Source organism: Chelon labrosus (genome assembly GCF_963514085.1).
Source record: "Chelon labrosus genome assembly, chromosome: 17".
In the NCBI taxonomy this organism is placed as follows: Eukaryota; Metazoa; Chordata; class Actinopteri; order Mugiliformes; family Mugilidae; genus Chelon; species Chelon labrosus.
This window is the reverse complement of record NC_140350.1, coordinates 13,998,332-14,016,427: the sequence shown is the minus strand read 5'-3', so window position 1 is coordinate 14,016,427 and position 18,096 is coordinate 13,998,332. Positions and strand designations below refer to the sequence as shown.

Sequence of the window (18,096 nt, the reverse complement as noted above, 5' to 3'; positions counted from 1 at the left end):
ATTTATCTTACTGTGCTTATTAAAACTTATGTTAGACAAACTTCATTCACCCACAAGGGAAATTGCTTGGTCGCTGTAGCTCAGTTGCACATAAAACCACAAGTAAGTCAAATAGGTGAAGGTGGTTATTTAAAAAAAAAAAATAAACAAATAAAATGAAATAAAATAATTAAAACAATAAAATAAAATAGAAATTAAATATGTAAAAATCTAGCAAAAAAAATGTACACACAAAACATTATAAACCCAATTATTGTCATTATTTTGAATTAGAATAATAATAAAAAAAAAATCATTGAATACAAAATACCAAAACTAAAACTGTGTTTTCTTCCAGAGGCTGTGGTTTGTAGCAGTATTGAATTGCATTGCGATGTACGATCTGTTTTTATTATTCTTAACCATCCCATTTTTAGTCAGTGGGCTAGGCTTAATAACAGAAACAACTTCAGTGTTTTATTCAATCCAGTTTAACAGCGCCACCAACTATGTCCTCAAAAGGGATCATCCAGGTGAATCACAACCTTTCTTTAACAGGTTCAACATTATAACAGTCATGGAGGGGGCTTTAGTGCAGGACTGTTATTAGAATGAATTTGTTTTCACTTTTATACCTCGTGTTTAGGAAAGTGTCAACACATCCACCAGTTTTTTATTTAAATAGATGTGCAAAAAGTGTGATAAGTGGGATTTCTCTCTCCAGTCCTTCCAGTAAAACAGTCTGTCACCTGTAAACGTGTTATGAATGAAGTCATTCTGTTATAATGTGTGCTTCGTCTTCCCGAGGTCCCGTTAGAGCTGCTTCGTGACGTCAATCAAAACCTCCCCTGCTTTTATTCTGACTGTGTTGTCCTCTGAATGCGCGCTAGGTCACACTCTAGGTAGGAAAATAAAAAAAACAAAACAAAAAGCTCGATGAAGAAAACCTAAATATTCAGCGCGTAGTCACACAAAGAGACAAAAAATAAACTATTTATAATATTGCCTTACATTTTCTATTCAACAGCTCAAAAGAGCGTATTTTCCCGCGAGCGTGCCCTCAATTTTAACATCCGAGGGAGTGAAGCTGCTGCGTCTGATACGTGCATCCAGCTGTTCCATTACGTACAATGATTCTCTAGAAGCACTTTGTTTAGTGTGTTTTTCATTAAATAAAAACTGCTTCTTTCATAAAGCTCGTACGCTAATGTGTGCTAACGATTCCAGTAGCTGTTTGTGCTTTTACAAAATCACAAAGGGCCTACACACTTGTTTATACACTCAGTTTTCACTAATTAAAAATTGGGTCTCTTCAGGTTGCCCCTTTTTTTCCTCTCGGCTCAGTTTGTTCACGGTTTGTCTAACGAGCCGTAACCGCTATTATGTCTCCTTATTTTGTAAACCGTTAATATTTACTTACAGCGTTGACAGCCAAAAGCCGGAGAAAATAACGGAGTCCCTTTCCCGTAATTACCAATAAAATCGGCAACATATAATTCATGTGGGATCCGTATTTTAAGTGCCGCGCGTCTGCATTCTTGGGTTTACAGTCAAATTTTCTCCAAATTTTATGTGCAAGTCAAGGCAGGCCGGCTGCTGGATCCAGCTGCTTTGCTTTAAAGAGACCACAGCCGGGCTAATCACCCGCCTCCTCTCTTAAATTCATTCATAACGTTTAGGAATCCACACCGACGGGGGCGGCTGACCTTATTGCACAGACTACATATATAAAGCTGCTCTAATATATTCCCACAGGAAGGCTTCCCACTCTGTAATTTGTTGACTGCTGCAGAGGGTCTAAAGAGCAGCAATATTCTTTAATGCACTTGTAAACACACATAAACTTGAGCACACACACACACACGCCGCTGCCTGGAGAAAGATTCGAGAGTGGTACTCGGGGAGGAATAATTATAGATGGCATTGAATTTCCTGCTCTGCTCCGTGTGCAAACAGTGTTTAGCCAAGAGGGGTTGCTTGCGTTACATGTTTACGCCGCGGCACTAGTTGGCAGCAGGGCCGCATTATTGTAGTGTGTCTGAATGTCTGACTGTCAAGAGAGCTGGGCCGCCAGATAATTGCACAAAACTAACTTATTATATTCAGATGAAGCCGGGGAAAAAGGGAGCTAAAGCAGCGGGATAATGCGAGAACTTCAGTGGGAGCTGGTGAAGGAACCGGTTTCTGATATCATGAGTGCGACCGGTAGTAGGCGAGAACGTGGTGTTTGTATGCATGAGTAACTGGCAGCTCGCCTGCAGATATGTGAATGTACTGCTTATGCATGAATGCATGAAGTGCAGCCCTCCACTCCCTCCCCATACCTGGAGCTGTTATATTTTTTAGAGAGAATAGATTGTAATTGAATATACTTCCCTGAGCTGCCTGTGAAACCTCATTACCAGCCACATCACGGAGGAGAGTCCAGGGAGAAGGCACAGTGACCTGCAGGGAGCGAGGTGGAAGGAGAGATAAAAGAGCAAAAGAGAGAGTGAGCCGGGATATTGATTCTGTTCAAATCAGAATCGCAGCAGAGGACGAAGCGGGGAAAAAGAAGTAGAGATACAGATGTGGGTGAAGGTAAAAAAAACAACCAGACATGAAGTGTCCTAGTGAGGTCCTAAGGCACGAACAGACCAAACCGACATCAAAAAAATACGGTAACGTCACCACACGTTGCTTGTGTCAGGATCTGAAAGTTGCACAACACAAATACTACAACCAGTGTGGATGTTCTGGCCTTGCACGAGATCAAACCACACCAGAAGTAGTAGTAGTCTGTATTTAGCATTCAGAAGGGGAAACTGGAAGAGGTGGGATTATCTGGGAAGAGCTGCAGTACAGAGCTGGTCTCTCCTGCCTCTGTGGGACTAGATTCCACAGCCTACGCCGGTGCGAGCCATTTATACTTTTTATGCACTCATCAGTTTGCCAAACGCTAGTTAATTTTCTTTCATCAATTGCGAATTTTGCGGCAATTTCGCCAAAGACGAGTCGTACAAACGTTTGTATCTCCGAACCTCCTCAGTTAACCTTTCCTCCATGTGTTCCATTACACAGATGGTCATGTTGTACCCTCTTGACAAGTTGTTTACTTTCATCCCTTCCCTTTCTCATCATAGCAGCACAGTCTTGTTGACCTGAACAACCAATCGCAGAGCTCTTTCCCCGGTAGCCTCTGCCACCAGTGCAACACCCTCAATCTGCTTAGTAAGCCGTCAGCAGGAGTCCACCTAACCAAAAAAAATTGGGTCACAGGTGCTCACCAACGGCCCACCAGCCAAAAAAAACAACCTCCACCGTGGTGTGTCACGCTCCTTAAACCACCACGAGAGCAGATTCAACCACATTAGACTGGTACTGATTCTGCCGACGTCTGCTGGCCGTTTGAACGCCATTATTTCAAAACACATCTTCTGATTTCATGTGACGACGCAGGTCCGAGCAAACGATTTGCATAATTGCACAAAGCACTCGAGCAATCATCAAACCGCTCAGTAACCTTTGTACCCTCCGTGAAAGTGTCTGTTTCCTCTCCGTTCGTGGTTCACCATTTATCTCGTGAGAGAAAATGGAGAGAAAGTGACTGGGATCCGCGGAGAGAAGGGCGAATACGAGAGACTGAAGGTGGTGTGAGGTGATGCGAGGGAGAGAAAGGCTCAGTTTGTCTTGATCCCAGCTCGGCGCCCCTTGTTATTCCGTACATATCTCCGCCGTACATTGCACAGAGCCAGAGACTGTAGGAGAGCGCAGGGAGACAATGAGTGACAGAGTGAAACAGACCGAGCGGCGGAGTGGGGGGGGGGGCTGAAGTGTGGCGGCGATGGGCGCTAGGATGTGACGCTGCGCGAAAGTGGGCAGAGGGCGGATGAAGCTATCTCGTAAGGTGCTACGAGGTTAAGCCACCCACCACTGGCTGTCGCTATGGTGACACCATGGCAACCACCAGGTGTTCAGCCGGGAAAGAGCAACAAACACCGTGCGCGTGTAGAGGGACTCGCGTTTCTTGTTCATCCTTTATCGTTCAAATTCAAAATTCAAGTGCTGCTGGTGGTGTCGGTCGTTCAGTTTGAATGCTGGACGGGAAATTCACGCGTGTCCAGATGTGTTCGTGCAGCTCTGGCTGTTTGCCTGGATGAACGTGTTCGCAGTACAGTAGGGTGTGAGTGTGGAAAAACAAAAACAGCTTAAAATGGGATTCGGTTTACTAGTGTTTGTGTCCTGCATGTTTGTGCGGTCAGCGTTAAGGTCAGTGTTTCCTGGTGATCGCTCCATGTGTTGTTTTGTGTTTACGCTGTATGTATGGCTCTTCTGTGCTTAAACCTATAAGCTGATTTGATAACATGCTTACAGAGATCTCCATTTCAATCCCTTGGTGTTAGCTCTGTTACATCACTGCAGCCGGCTCTGCGTTTGAGTATATATATATATATGTGTGTGTGTGTGTGTGTGTGTGTGTGTGTGTCGGTTTGTTTGGACGCAGGCGTGTGGCGTACAGACGCTCGGCACATGGTAACACACTAGGAACAATGTCACACGTGCTTGTGCCATGCGTGCACCGCGGGCCAGTCACACAAATACAGTCGGCGAACGCACACCAGACTTCTGCTTTGGCTCTTAAAGGCGCACTGTGCCGCTGCTAACACACACACACACACACACACACATCGGGCCAGATAGGGGGGAGGGAACCGCTGATCAGCACCCTGAAGTTTGATCATTTAATTAAAATGGAAACACGTGGTTTGAAGTGTGAACCGCCACCGCAGTGTTGTTTTCTCACAATACGTAGGTGATACACTGTGAGCGCCTCGCTGTGTTTGTGTAGTTATTTCTAGTGAAGTCACACCTATCAGCTGTAAATTAATGAATACGAGAAGCGGATTTATTTCCTCTTTCATTCTGGTTTAAGTAAACAATGATCGTAAATAATGTCAAAATGATAATCTTAAAGTCTGTGACTAATATTTATCAAGTAGACGCCTTAATGGTGCTCGTCAGTACCTGAAACTGATATTTGAACAATGTGTATAGGCCAGAAGAAACTAGATAAGCTCCCACTAGACCTCCTGGAATGAGCAACTACATGTTCATATTTTTAGGGCACGAAGAGCCAAATTTGATTTTGTTATATTCCAAAAGTGCTCACAAATTTCATGCATAAATATTACAAATCATTTAATGCCCGTGCATGCCTGCAGGTTTTAATACTGTACTCCAAATTCAGGAAATGAACCATTAAAAAAAACGCGCTACAAACTAAAACGGCAATGGAAATTTAATTTAAAAACAACCTGCAGACAAAATATGAGCACGAAATATGAGCACGGTGCTTCTAATTTATCTTTTTTAGCCTCGTGAAAAATATTATATGATATAAAAGAAGTAAGGAAGAAAGAAAGAGCAGGACCACCAGTGGATGGGGTGGCCAACTGCCAGTAAGTAATTGAAGTGGGAACCAGAAACAAAGAAATACAGTTAGAGGGATGAGAGAAGAGGAAGCTGGAGAGACAGATGGGAGTTGATCCAGCGGAAGGATGCTCCTCAGGGTCCTCACATCCTTCTCCTGTTTCCTATTAAATTACTTGAACCTGCGTGCTTCCTGACCGTGAACTGTTGAATGTGAAATATGGGACATGTCTGTGTTATAATGTTCTTCGTGTGCTCCTGCTCCTGCTCCTGCGCGTTGCCGTTTTCCCCGCATGCGGCGCTGACGTGTTTATTTTATCTGTGTTGCAGATAAACCTGCGGCTCATTTTAGTCAGCGGCAAGACGAAAGAGTTCCTCTTCTCTCCCAACGACTCCGCGGCAGACATCGCCAAACACGTGTATGACAACTGGCCAATGGGTGAGTAGCCGCATGTCGTGGTTGGAACGGTGCATGTCACGTCGGTTCCGCGTGATTTCTTTTTATCTCTTAAGTGCAACCATATGATATAGTGACCTATCTTTACAACTTCTTTACAGTTGTACTTGTTATATATTTATTTTATATTGTTTTACCGGTGTGTGTTTGTGGCACTGTAATTCCACTGGGGGGACGTATCCAAGTTTGGGAACCACTGCTTTAAATAATTCATACACACATCTACAAATTCATCCCAAGCTAGTTTGATTGTACTGTATAGTGAATTCAGAGCAGATGAAATACGTTTCCTGAACAACAGTGCATCCGATGGCGACATGCGAACGATGTGTCAGCGTGAAAGGTGTCTCTCATAGCAACAAACCTCAATTAATCCTGAATCTGCAGCTCCACTCTGCGCTTCACTGCTCATTGTTTTTGAAACATCTGGCCTCCAACTTGTCCGTAGTTTCAGTGAGTTCAGTCACTCTGAACTAATAGCTTCGCTTTTGGCTGCGGCAGGCAGGTGGAGCATCTTGGAGCCGCTCTAGCCTGTTTTGCTTCCCTGCAGCTGCCAAACATGATTCATTCAGCACAGTTCAAGTTTTAAATTAACAGCGAGAAGTTGTGTAATCCCTGTCTATGGACTGTATGTAAATATGGACAATGCATCTCCACTTCCTAGCATTGGCCAAACAGACGCTATTTTCCCGGGGATACAGGCAGCGCCATTGTGCGACTTTGGAGCCAGAGTCTACGCGGTACAGTCTGAGAGTGGAGCCAATTACAAGGAAATCTTCTGTCTTTAGAAAAGAAGTAATGCTCTATATAAAATCACTTTCATCGACAACTTGACGCCTTTCAGAGCACAGCAATCTGCAGTACAGAGAAAAGTGTAAAGCTGCAGCTTGTAAAACACTGTACTCATTTTTTAAATTTTATTTTACAACTTTCACAATCCGGGACCGCTTTACGGAACGGTTGGCGGTCGCAATTGTGTCACATCCTGTTTCTATAGCGTCAAATAGCTAACTAAACACTTGAACATGCATCAACGTTATATTAACTACCTAAAATGATAGAAACCATCCTTGAATAAAAATAATTGACGTGTATTTTAGTGTTTTAGTTCGGCCCAAGTCCCGCCCACTAACATGGAGGAGGCGGAGCTTATGACCTATACTGTAGCCAGCCACCAGGGGGAGCTCTACTTGCTTTGACTTCACTTTTGAGGAGCAGTTCTTCCGTCCATCTTTAAACTATCTATGTCCCTGTCAGATGTCTTTATTGTCCTTATTCTTCACACTGATTTAGATTAAAGAAACTGACACCTGACTGAGTTCATATCTTACTGCAAAGTGCTTTGTAACGCGTCATTATGTATGAGGAGTTGAGTGAGTAGCATCAGAGTCAGACGGAAAGGAAATTTTCTCTCCTCCTCTGGCCGCTGAGAGCCGCGGACGAGGAAATGCATTTCACAACAGTTGCGGTCTGCGTCGCTGTGATGCGTAATTAATATCTGGGGAGGTGCACATCAGGCTACGGTGCAGGGAGCCCACCGAGAAACATGAATCTTGCTTAACAAGTTTGCTTCATATCTATCTTATTTTTTCCTTTGACCTTTGGTAAACTTTCTTGCATTTCATTCCGCACACAATATTACATCAGCACAGCTGCAGCTTGTCTACATAAACACTCAATGCTATCAATTTTGCTGCTGGTGCACATGGAAACCAGATGATCGGGACTGATCTTGGCCGCGTGTCTATAACATAATGTAACATGGAGGAGCTATGCAGGGAGAGATCACTTTCAAAGTCGCTGCTAATCACTTACATGCAGGTCTATAGAGCAGTATGGGAATGTGCAGATCATTTGGCGTAGGGTAATTAGAGTGAACTCCTCTCAGCCTGATTATCATTGCATACAGGAATGTGGGATCACAGCGCAGCCACCTCCTCTCTGCAATACACCCACTCCCTAACTGCTGCCGCGCCGGGGTTAGAATTCATTTGATACTGCCGACCTCGCACCACCTTCAAAACTGTAGCCTTTTCCCACGGTGCTGTGAATGAAGTCGGCGCTTAAGAGGAGCCCACAGTGCACCGAAAACTACAAATTATACCAATGCGCTCGGATTCTCCTCGACAACCCGGAGTATCGCGCCCGGTCCCGTCAGTTTTGGAAGCGCCCCGTGTTCCTCCCAGACAACAGATCTGAACCCTGTGAGACCCAGAGCAGGCACTCAGTCAGCAACAACACCCTCCACTAGGCTGGAGACAAACATCTGGTGGCCAGACTCTGCTGCCGTGCGACTCCCCACCGCCCCCCAACTGTTTTCTCTCTCATTTAATGCGTTCACTTTTGTCTTTGGCGCTTCCCAAGCCGCACCGAGTGTTCTTCCTTTGCCTCGACTCTTTCTCACGTTCTGTAGTTTACCCCGCAAAGCCCAAATATTATACATTCTGTGTATAATGGTCTAAAATAAAGGCCCCAAATGTCTCAAAATACCGCCAGTGCGGTTGTCTGTGGTCCTTTTTGTCGCCATGCCGTGACGGATGTCCTTTCACTCTGTACAGTGTCTTATATTGACACAGACCAGGGCTAACACAGGAGAATGTGAAACTTAGCTTGGTTTGGGTTTTAAAGTAAATTCAATTTCAGGTAGCAATAAAAAGGCAATGAAATGTTATGCTAAAGCTGCATGTTCTTGGTTTAAGAAGAAATAAGGCGACATACTGTGGAAATTTAGAAAAATGACTGAAAAATCAAACCAGACAAAAAGAAGAGCTTTATGTCTTTTTAACTCTCTCTTTCCATCCGTCCTTTTCTGTCAGACTGGGAGGAGGAGCAGGTCAGCAGTCCTAACATCCTGAGGCTGATCTACCAGGGACGCTTTCTGCACGGCAACGTAACACTAGGAGGTGAGAAAACACAGAAGGTGCACCACCCTAAGTAAATTCCTGCGCGCTCGCAGGCGTGCACGCAAAATCACAGCAGCGTGCCGCTGGAAACTTCTCTGCTGCTCTCGCCTTTTTCCCGAGCCGCAGAACAGAGGTACCTCAGTGCTCCGGACAAGTCTGCTTTTGACAGAGAGAGGGAGGAGAGAGGAAATACAGAAAAAGAGGGGAAAGAGGCTGGTCAGGAAAGAGGCAAGACTGGCGTTGGAGTAGACCTCAGGCAGGACAAAGAGGAGACAGAAAGGCCGGGCGGGCGGGCGGCATGAAAACGAATGCCATAAGTGAGGAGAAAAAAAAGGATGTCTTCTTTTGTGTGTTCTCCCTGGCTTTTAGGCTTTTCTTTTTTTGTTTTTTTTTATCTACCTAACCCAATTTTGATTTGACTGGTGTTTTTGTTGTTAATGGGGTTAGGGCCGTCCCTAACCCTTTTACACTCATCCCATTACCGCCATCTATCTGATAATTCCCTTATCGTTGGTTTAACGAGTTTGCACGCTAACACAGAATCCTCCTCCTGTCGACTCCCAGCGGTTTGGAGACGCAAACACAGACACGGCGTTAAAGCACAGAGGACAGTGATGCAGCTTACATTTTAACTGCAGTTCAGGGTGCATTTGATAATAGCAGCTCGTATGTAGGTTTGAATAAAGTCACATTATCCCCGTGTGGTAATGTGGTCGAAATACTTATGTTGCATGATCTCAGACTCTTCCTTCTTGTAATATATAGTAACTGTGAGTATTTTATTTTAATAATCATTTATTCCACTATTCCTGCAAATATGGAACTTGAATTTTTCCTTGTTCAAAGACTCAGTGTACATAAAAGTTCTGCAACCAAATGGCCTCGCTGACATATGTTTTGAGTCCTCCAGCCTCTCTGTTCTTTTCTCTAAGGTGCACCTTAAGATTCAAGTTCTGCTGATGCTGAATTATATTGTACAAACATACTGTTGCTCTCTGAATATCCTCTCTCTAACTCTCTCTCCCTTCTCCCCCCGCTAGCTCTCAAACTGCCCTTGGGGAAGACCACAGTGATGCATTTAGTTGCCAGAGAGACTTTGCCTGAGCCAAATTCCCAAGGTAACCAGCTCCCCGTCTCCCTTCTTTCCTTTCAGACGGCCTTTCACACGCTGAACAGCTTTAAATGTTCTGCTCCCAGCCATTATTTATTTCTACACATGGCTTCTGTTGTAGGAACAGTCACTAGTGCAAATAATTGGCTCCTTTAAGTGTATCCCCAAGATACAGTACAGTTGTGTGGAATATACGGCTAATATAAGTCATAACAAATGACAGTTTTTCCTTTTTAGGTTAGATTTCAGTGGTGGATTGGGCCTAACAAGTAAGAGTTCAAATGCAGTTATTGACCGTCTTTAATTTGAACAGATTCAGGATTCAGTTTCATGGAAGAACAGTTACAAGTGAACAGCAGATGGTTATAAAAGAGACTCACCTCTAAGCTCTGAGACTGCCAGTCTAAATCTGGCAATCCCAGAGTCAGCCTGGGCACAGACTGAAAAACAAGGGAATGTTGATTTAGACACTGACGAAACCTGAAGTACAATCTAGACAGTTTCTGGTAAGCTACGCACGTAACCTACGCCGGTGCCAGCCAATTTATACTTGTGCACTCATCAGTCTGGCTCGCTCTGTAACAACGGCGCCCAAACGCTAGTCGGGTTAATTTTTGTTTCCACTTCCTGCTTCACTTCCGACAAGGCGACTGAAGCTTTCGAAGAAATTTCGGAGAAAGACGAGTCGTACGAATGTTTGTATCTCCGAACCTCCTCAGTTAACCTTTTCCTCAACGTGTTCCATCTTTATTGATCCAAAACAATCAATTTGAAAACTGAGATGGAGAATCAGCCGCAAACACTAAAGCGCAAACATGCTACTACCAAGCGGACCAATCACAGCTCTTGTGGTCTGTGTCGCCGCGGCACGTAGTTAGTTTCTGGGGAGGTTCATGTCAGGCTACGGCATTAGTGTCTGCGTGTGGTCTGGGCTGTCCCTGAATTGTTTTGACAGACTCTCACTAATGCTCCCTAGTGCCCTAATGTTGCATTCACACTATAAACGTCAAAAACTACAAAAATGGCCGCTAGTCATGCAAGTTTAGGATGAGCAGAGATCCCACAGATGATCTTATCTAAACCCCAACACTCTTTTAGAACTGAAGATGCTACTTGGAGGAAACAAGTCCAGCCAAGTCAGACATTGTCGTCAGGTTAAACAAACACTTCTGATTGGCTGATGCGTCACAATGCTTAAAAATGTATCGTAGCAAGTTACTCTGTCGGCGCTGTTGTGAACATAGACATAGAGTGTCACAGTCTGCTTAAATTCCTGCAGCAGACTTGCTAACTATGTGGATTTAAAGTGGGAGCGCAGACCTTTTACATATAAATTAATGCTTCTTACATTAGAAGCCTTGTCAGAATGACTTCACACTTCACACATTTTTCAGTGCGGTAGAGTTTTAGATCTGGTGTCTGGGGTGACATATCTTCTGTCACGCACCTGTAACCGTCAACCAGCACCGATTCATCCACCAATCATGGAGACGTGGTGATGAGAGGTGCAGTAAGATACAGCAGCTTGGAGAGCGGCAGGAAAACCAAGGAAGTGTCCGAGAGAAAAAAGAAACTCGGAGGAGGGATTAGAGTCTAAAAAAAGAAGCGGTCAACAGCTTGACAAATGATTACCCAGCTGTTTTCATCTGTTATCCTGGCAGTTGTTAGACAACAAGCTGTCTGTTTATAGGAACTCTTTTGGGGGGGGAAAGCACACATCTAGCACAGTAGGTGATCTCATCTCGGTACAACTTTAATTTTTTTTTGCCCCGCCTTGTGCTCTTATTTGCACATGGAGACAGATAAGGGACTATTCTTAGAAGCAGAGGGCAAACGGGGCTGTTCACCTGTAGGCTTACGTCATACACAGCCACCAACCGTGTTTGTGTAGTAACTCTCACCTCCAGAAGGGGGCGACAAAAGTTAAGTAGCTTTACCGGTATGTTTGTTTTAACGGCCTCCAGATCAGATTTAAGAGTGAAATGCTTTGAAATTATAGCTGACCACGCCGAGCCGGGGTCACTTGTTTTTCGTCCTGATGATGATGATGATGTTTGTGTGTGTTCAGGTCAGAGGAACAGAGAGAAGACCGGGGAGAGTAACTGCTGTGTCATTCTGTAAATACACACCTCCGCCGCCAGCCCTCCATCCTCCTCATCCGTTTTTGCCCTCAACGTCCTGGACCTGATGAGCTTGTCCTCTGTCCTGGAGCCTGTCCACAGTGCGGATATGCATACAGACAAACACTTTCTCTCTCTCTCTCTCTCGCTCTCTTTTATTTCCCCCCCTCCCTCTCTCTTGCACACACACACACACACACGCGGAAAGACAGCAGACTCGGGCTGATCCGGGACAGAGCTGGGGGAGCAGGAAATTGATTAACGATAGAGCTGATTCCTTTTGTTGTACTTGATTTGTTGTCGTAACTGAAAATTAGAGGAAGGAACTGGATTTGCATGTGTTTTTATTTTCTTTCTTTCTTTCTTAAAGCACACCTTGTTAAGCCTTCTGCCATACACATGCGTACAGACGGAGCGAACGTACACACCTTGTCCCGGGCCGCCCCTCGGTCCGGCCGGTCTGCTAAAAGTCGAACTGGCGCCTCATTCTAGCTGGCTGTCGTTGTGATGCAGTGCCCAAGTTTGTGTGTGTGTGTGTGTGGCCTTGTTTTCTCAATACGGACCGCTGAGAAATTTTAACCACTAACAGCTCGCACCAACGCGCCCATGCGACCATATGTGTTTGTGAAATGTCCCTCAGTGCGGCAGATGAAGCGTAGACGTGCCTGATCAGAGAACTCAAACCGGGACACACTCACACGTTAACACACAAACACACACACACCGGTGTCCTTCTTACTGCCCTCCTCTGCATGGGCCCTTTCTGTCTGCAGAGCGCTGTAGAGACCGAACACATCCTGCTCTTTCAGTCCATCGTGTTTTTAGCCAAACAAAGCCTGACAAGCAAACAAATAGACAAACAAGCAGCGCCGGTGGTCTGGTTTTGGATATTTGTTTGTCCATAACTTCTGCGACTGTGTTTTGACAGTCCATTCATATTACTGACCGACTAGTGTTGTGACGAGTCAAAGGTTTTTTTTCCCGCCCCCTCCCTCGCCGACACCCCTGTCCCGTCTCATCGCGCTCCTCTTTTATAACAGTGTTTGTGAAGGATCTCTCAGACAGTTGTGGGGAAATGAACTGAAAAAAGCCCCTTTATTTGTCTTAATTTGCTTCTTAATTCTGCATTAATTAATTAAGTCTGTTTTGCACAACCGAAGCATGTGCTCCTTCATCAGATTAATAAAAATGTATAAAAGGTTTTATTGTTTTATTTTATATTTTTCCAATGGAAGTAAAGTTCCAAACTAAGGTAACATGTGTAGAGTATATTTAATATGAATCTTATATAGAACATGATGACTTTAGATCTTGGTGATATACATTATATTGGTGTTTAGTCTATGATTGTCTATGATGGTTAGCTCCTAGCCAGTTCACAGTCTCTCGCTGACCACGTCTTGTGCTTAACGGCAGAAAATCCTCCCTAATCATCGATGGACTGATGGATTTTTATTTGCTTTCTTCTGTGCTCTTTTATTATAATTTTTTTGTTTTCCATTTGTTTATAATTTAATGTAATCCTTGTTTTTTTTTTTCTTTGTGGTTTTTTTGCTTTAAAAGATCGCTTTGTAACAGCACTAGGTCTTAAAATATATTGTTTATATTGATCAGGGTTCAAATCTGTACAGAGATTAAGAGAAAAAAAAAAGTTTTCAAACCAATTGTAAATAGCACTAATGCTCCCTGTACCCCCCCACCCCCCTCCCCTCCTTCAAACTTCAAAATGGAATACATCTGTAAACTAAATAAAGGTTATTGAAGTGCGACTTCCTCTTATTGTGATTTATTTCACGTTCCGTTTGACAGCGAATCTGAATTTGAAGAAAATGCCAAACGAGATGTTGAGAGCTGACCTAGCAAGTGTTCAGCTCTAGTCAGCTGCTTGGATTGCGAAGTATTTCTGTTGAAATGACTCTTCCATGTTAAATTGTCAGCACATTAGGTGAAGAAATATGTGTAAACCTTTTGAAGTCAAGGACTAAAGGCCTGAGTACAAGGGAAAAATTACCCATGACTGTTCAGAAAAATGTGTCTTTTATACTTTCTAAAAGTATAAAATGTAAGTACGCTGTAAGATGACTATTTGTTATATTGTCACATAAATATTCTATTTATTTATATTATTTAAGAATAAGAATAAGAAAAACCTTTATTCGAGGAAATTGCAGAGTAAGAGCTGTTGCAAGTAGCTGCCGGCTTCGACCAGCACTGGAAGCAGAATGATGAAACGACTTGTGAATATAGCAGTTTTTGGTTGTTAACAGACCCTAGTCATGTGAGTTTCAGGTGTGCACCACTCACAGATGGTCCTTATAAATCCTTAACTCTTCATCGGGCATTTAAACCGGGTAGAAGCCAGTTTGATGAGTCGTGAAACGCCTGATATTTCCCTTAAAACAGCCAATTTCTCATGTATAATGCCACAAAGAGTCATAAACTGCTATGCCAGCATTTATTAACCAAAAATCATCATCTTCAGGTTGGGAAAGAAAGGCGTAAGGTAGACAAAGAAACGTGGTGTGTTGTAGAGAAATGATACAGCCCTGGGTGGCACAGGTCTGTAGAATAACAGTATTTCTCACTGAAATGTAGTGAAGGCTAAAGACGGAGGATAGATACTCAACTACGGTTCAATAAAGAGAGATTATTAAGTGTGAAATGAACTGAAGAAGCAAGAACTTGGAGCTGGGCCCCAGACGAAGGTAGCCGGTCGGGACAGGACCACCGGGAATCTAGGCTGCCAGTGGTGGAGCACGTACAGTTGGCTGATGGAGACTTCAGTTCCCAAGGATCAGGAGGAGGGCTGCACGAAGGACGCGAATTTAAGGGCTGGGGACTGACTGTCATGGCAAACAGATAATTGGACAAGAGACTGGAAACCGATCACGTGAACAGATCTCCAGAACTTTCATTAAAATGTATTATACTCGCTATAGGTCGCCTGCAGGATGACCCTTTGTGATATTGTCACATCAATTTTGCATCAATTAAAGGGGAACTACTGTTTTTTACAACCTGGACCTTATTTCTGGCATAAAATACGATCTTTTACTCATACCCATATAACTTTAGTGTCATTTATAGTCAATCCGGAGATATTTAGATCTGCGTATATCCATATAGTGGGAGTGACTGGGGCACCGAAACGCAGCCTCTAAATAACACATTATCTGTAGATTGACCTACAGACCCCGGATGATATCTTCTGACCTGGATGATGTCATCTATGAGCACCCCCAACGGTTGGCTTGTTTACCTGTAATTTGCTATTGCTAGTTTTTTGCAACATGGCTGAATATTTTTCTGATTCTGAGGTTGTGGACGAACCATAGCAGTAGCAACCCATCGTAGATTGACCTACAGACCCTGGATGATGATAACAGGTAACTCTGGACTCAACAGGGAATGGCACTAGTGTACGATGACAAAATATTGGTGAAATGAATGAGTTTCGCGGCAGATAATGCATTATATAGAGGCTGCGTTTCGGTGCCCCATTCACTCCCACTATATTGATATACGCAGATCTAAATACCGTATCTCCCGATTGACTACAAATGACACAAAAGTTATATGGGTGCGTAAACAATCGTATTTTATGCCAGAAATAAGGTCCAGGTTGTAAAAAACAGTAGTTACCCTGGTTAAAGTGGTGGTTTTCTTTCATAACAAGCTTACGATACTCGTGTACCTATACTTCCTGTATAACATCTTTTAAGTTTTTAAAAAAAAAAATGTGTTGTGAGTTTGTGTAAAATATAAGTTCTGAATAAATGCTGGAGTAAAATACATACTGCTCACTATTTCTGCTCTGAGTAAGAGCAACAAATGTCACAACTGTTTCTCTTAATAAATTGCTTTATGTGCAAGAATGTGCTTCTCATTTGTTGAAGTCTTGTGATGTCCCTTACAGTCATACTTTAATGTGTCCTTTAAATCTCATTGACTGTCATCTTACATGAAAGGTAATCTGCAGCAGACTTTACCAAAGCTTGTCTTAAAAAAATAAATAAATAAGATTTCCACTTTTGTGATTTACTCTGACAAATTATTAATGCAAGGAGAGTCCAATTGCATAATTTTTCTGTGACTACCATGTGATGCTGTTTAGTCACTCTGTCCAGTTTGCACAACAGTGAGTCGACCAAAGTGCAGCAGGAAGAACAGTGTGGAACACAGAGTACAGTCCAGCCTGTCATCCTGAGAGCAATTTTTGGAAACGTGTCGGTGCCTCATGCACTCGGCTAATGGCGCGCCGAACAAACAAGATATGTTTCATTACTGCGGGGGCAGCTTTAAGGAATAAAAGCATCTGTTTGTGACACGGCGGCACAGCATGAGCTCTGAAAAATTATTTTATCAAAGATGATGACTGTGCGTGCCCTCAGAAGAGTCCCGTGTGTCTTTTTCTTCCTCTCCCCCCCTTTCCTCCTCCTCCTCCCCCCTGTTTTCCCTCCCTCCAACCATGCTGTGTCCACTACACAGTAACGTGGGCCAGATATTCAACATGAATGCCACTATTCTTTCTTCCCAGAAATAGTCTGGGTGCAGACAGAGAGGATTGTGGTCGCAGCAGCGCCAGTCAAAGGTACCATTCTGTGTGTGTGCCATTAAATCAGTGAGGCCTCTGAACGAGACAGCAGCCTCTTTATACAAATGACTGGTTTTAAGGTTGTGCGGGGCCGCATTTTGTCATTCAAATTACATTTCAGTGTAAATAATGTAAATGTTAATAAAACAGATACCGCGTGTCTGACACTGACTGCACGCTACTACACCATGGTTTAAGATAGGCAGGATTGCCTGGGTGACACCCTTTCACAAAGCTGCTCTCACACATTCATTTCTCATGTTTGGATGGATTATATGGGTAAAATATAATTATGGGGTAACATCCACCAAACATTAGCCAAACAGGATGGCAAGACACGATTCCCTTTGCTAAGTGTGTGACTTCATTGCAGTCCAAAGAAAAGATTGAGGATAACGCCATCTTCTGGCAAAACCCAAAAATGCAGAGTAGAAATGTTATACATCAAATCCTTCACCACTTGAGAGTTTTTAGTCTCTATTGGGATGAAAGTAAACATATTATAATTGATATTTATTTTCTAATCTTTCCCCCAAAACAGTGGTGTTGTTCAGCTTGTTTTATTTATTATACAATAAATGTGTTAAATAAATTTGTTTTGTGGAAATGTCATAATTTAGCTCCTGGGAGATTTGGTTTGATAACCTTTTGGTTTTAACACTGAACATCATTAGTGTGGATTAGCTGTATTCTGCTCAAATTATTGTATCACATAATAATGGACACATCTGCTCGAAAAGGACCATCGCTATATATGCTATAGGGTTTGACACACCCTGTCTGATGTGCCTGCAACTTTGCAAGAAGATGCCCCCGTGTCCATGGCTGAGGTGCATTGAGCAAGCACCTAACACCCTAAATTGCTCCCCGGACTCTGCACAAAAGAGGCAGTAGCTCACTGCTCGGAGTGTACAAATTCTGCGTGAACAAACTTAAATAAATTATTATTATTATTATTTAATCATCTGTCTCATCCTGCAAACTCCTTTGCTGCAAGTTTATCATTAATATAACGGCCGACTGGGACCTTTCTGCGTGGAGTTTGCATGTTCTCCCTGTGTCTGCGTGGGTTTTCCCTGGGTACTCCAGCTTCCTCCCGCCGTCCAAAGGTGTGCATGTGAGTGTGAAAGGTTGTCTGTCTCTCTGTGTTAGCCCTGCGATAGACTGGCGACCTGTCCAGGGTGTACCCCGCCTCTCGCCTGATGGCACCTGGGTCAGGCTCCAGCCCAGACAAGCGGTTACAGAAGATGAATGAATATAACAGACATGTCCCCTTTGAGTCCAAAAACATCCAAACCTTGTTTGTATGACATATATTAATAGTGTGATTTGCAACGACACGAATTATAGAGGATCATGTTATTTTCGTTATGGGTGTATTCACATTTTAATCGTATGAAACAGACATTGTTAAAGGCAGAATGTATTTCTCTGTATTTCATGTTCACAAACAAGGTGACATTTGGGCAAAAGGGTTTTCACGCAGACCTGTGCTCTGATATTTCCCTTAAAACAGCCAATTA

At 43.4% G+C, this 18,096-nt stretch overlaps 1 protein-coding gene across 1 annotated transcript in view; it reads left to right on the top strand.

The window, feature by feature from the left end:
• The window catches only part of ubl3a (ubiquitin-like 3a), a 31,921-nt gene extending 18,173 nt beyond the window's left edge, over positions 1 to 13,748 (top strand). Inside the window, exons 2-5 of the mRNA XM_084564609.1 lie at positions 5,719 to 5,827; positions 8,662 to 8,748; positions 9,789 to 9,866; positions 11,928 to 13,748. Of these exons, the coding sequence (XP_084420735.1) occupies positions 5,719 to 5,827; positions 8,662 to 8,748; positions 9,789 to 9,866; positions 11,928 to 11,980 (327 nt within the window). The 3' untranslated portion in view covers positions 11,981 to 13,748. The remainder of the gene's footprint in view (positions 1 to 5,718; positions 5,828 to 8,661; positions 8,749 to 9,788; positions 9,867 to 11,927) is intronic.
• Positions 13,749 to 18,096: the final 4,348 nt, after the last annotated feature.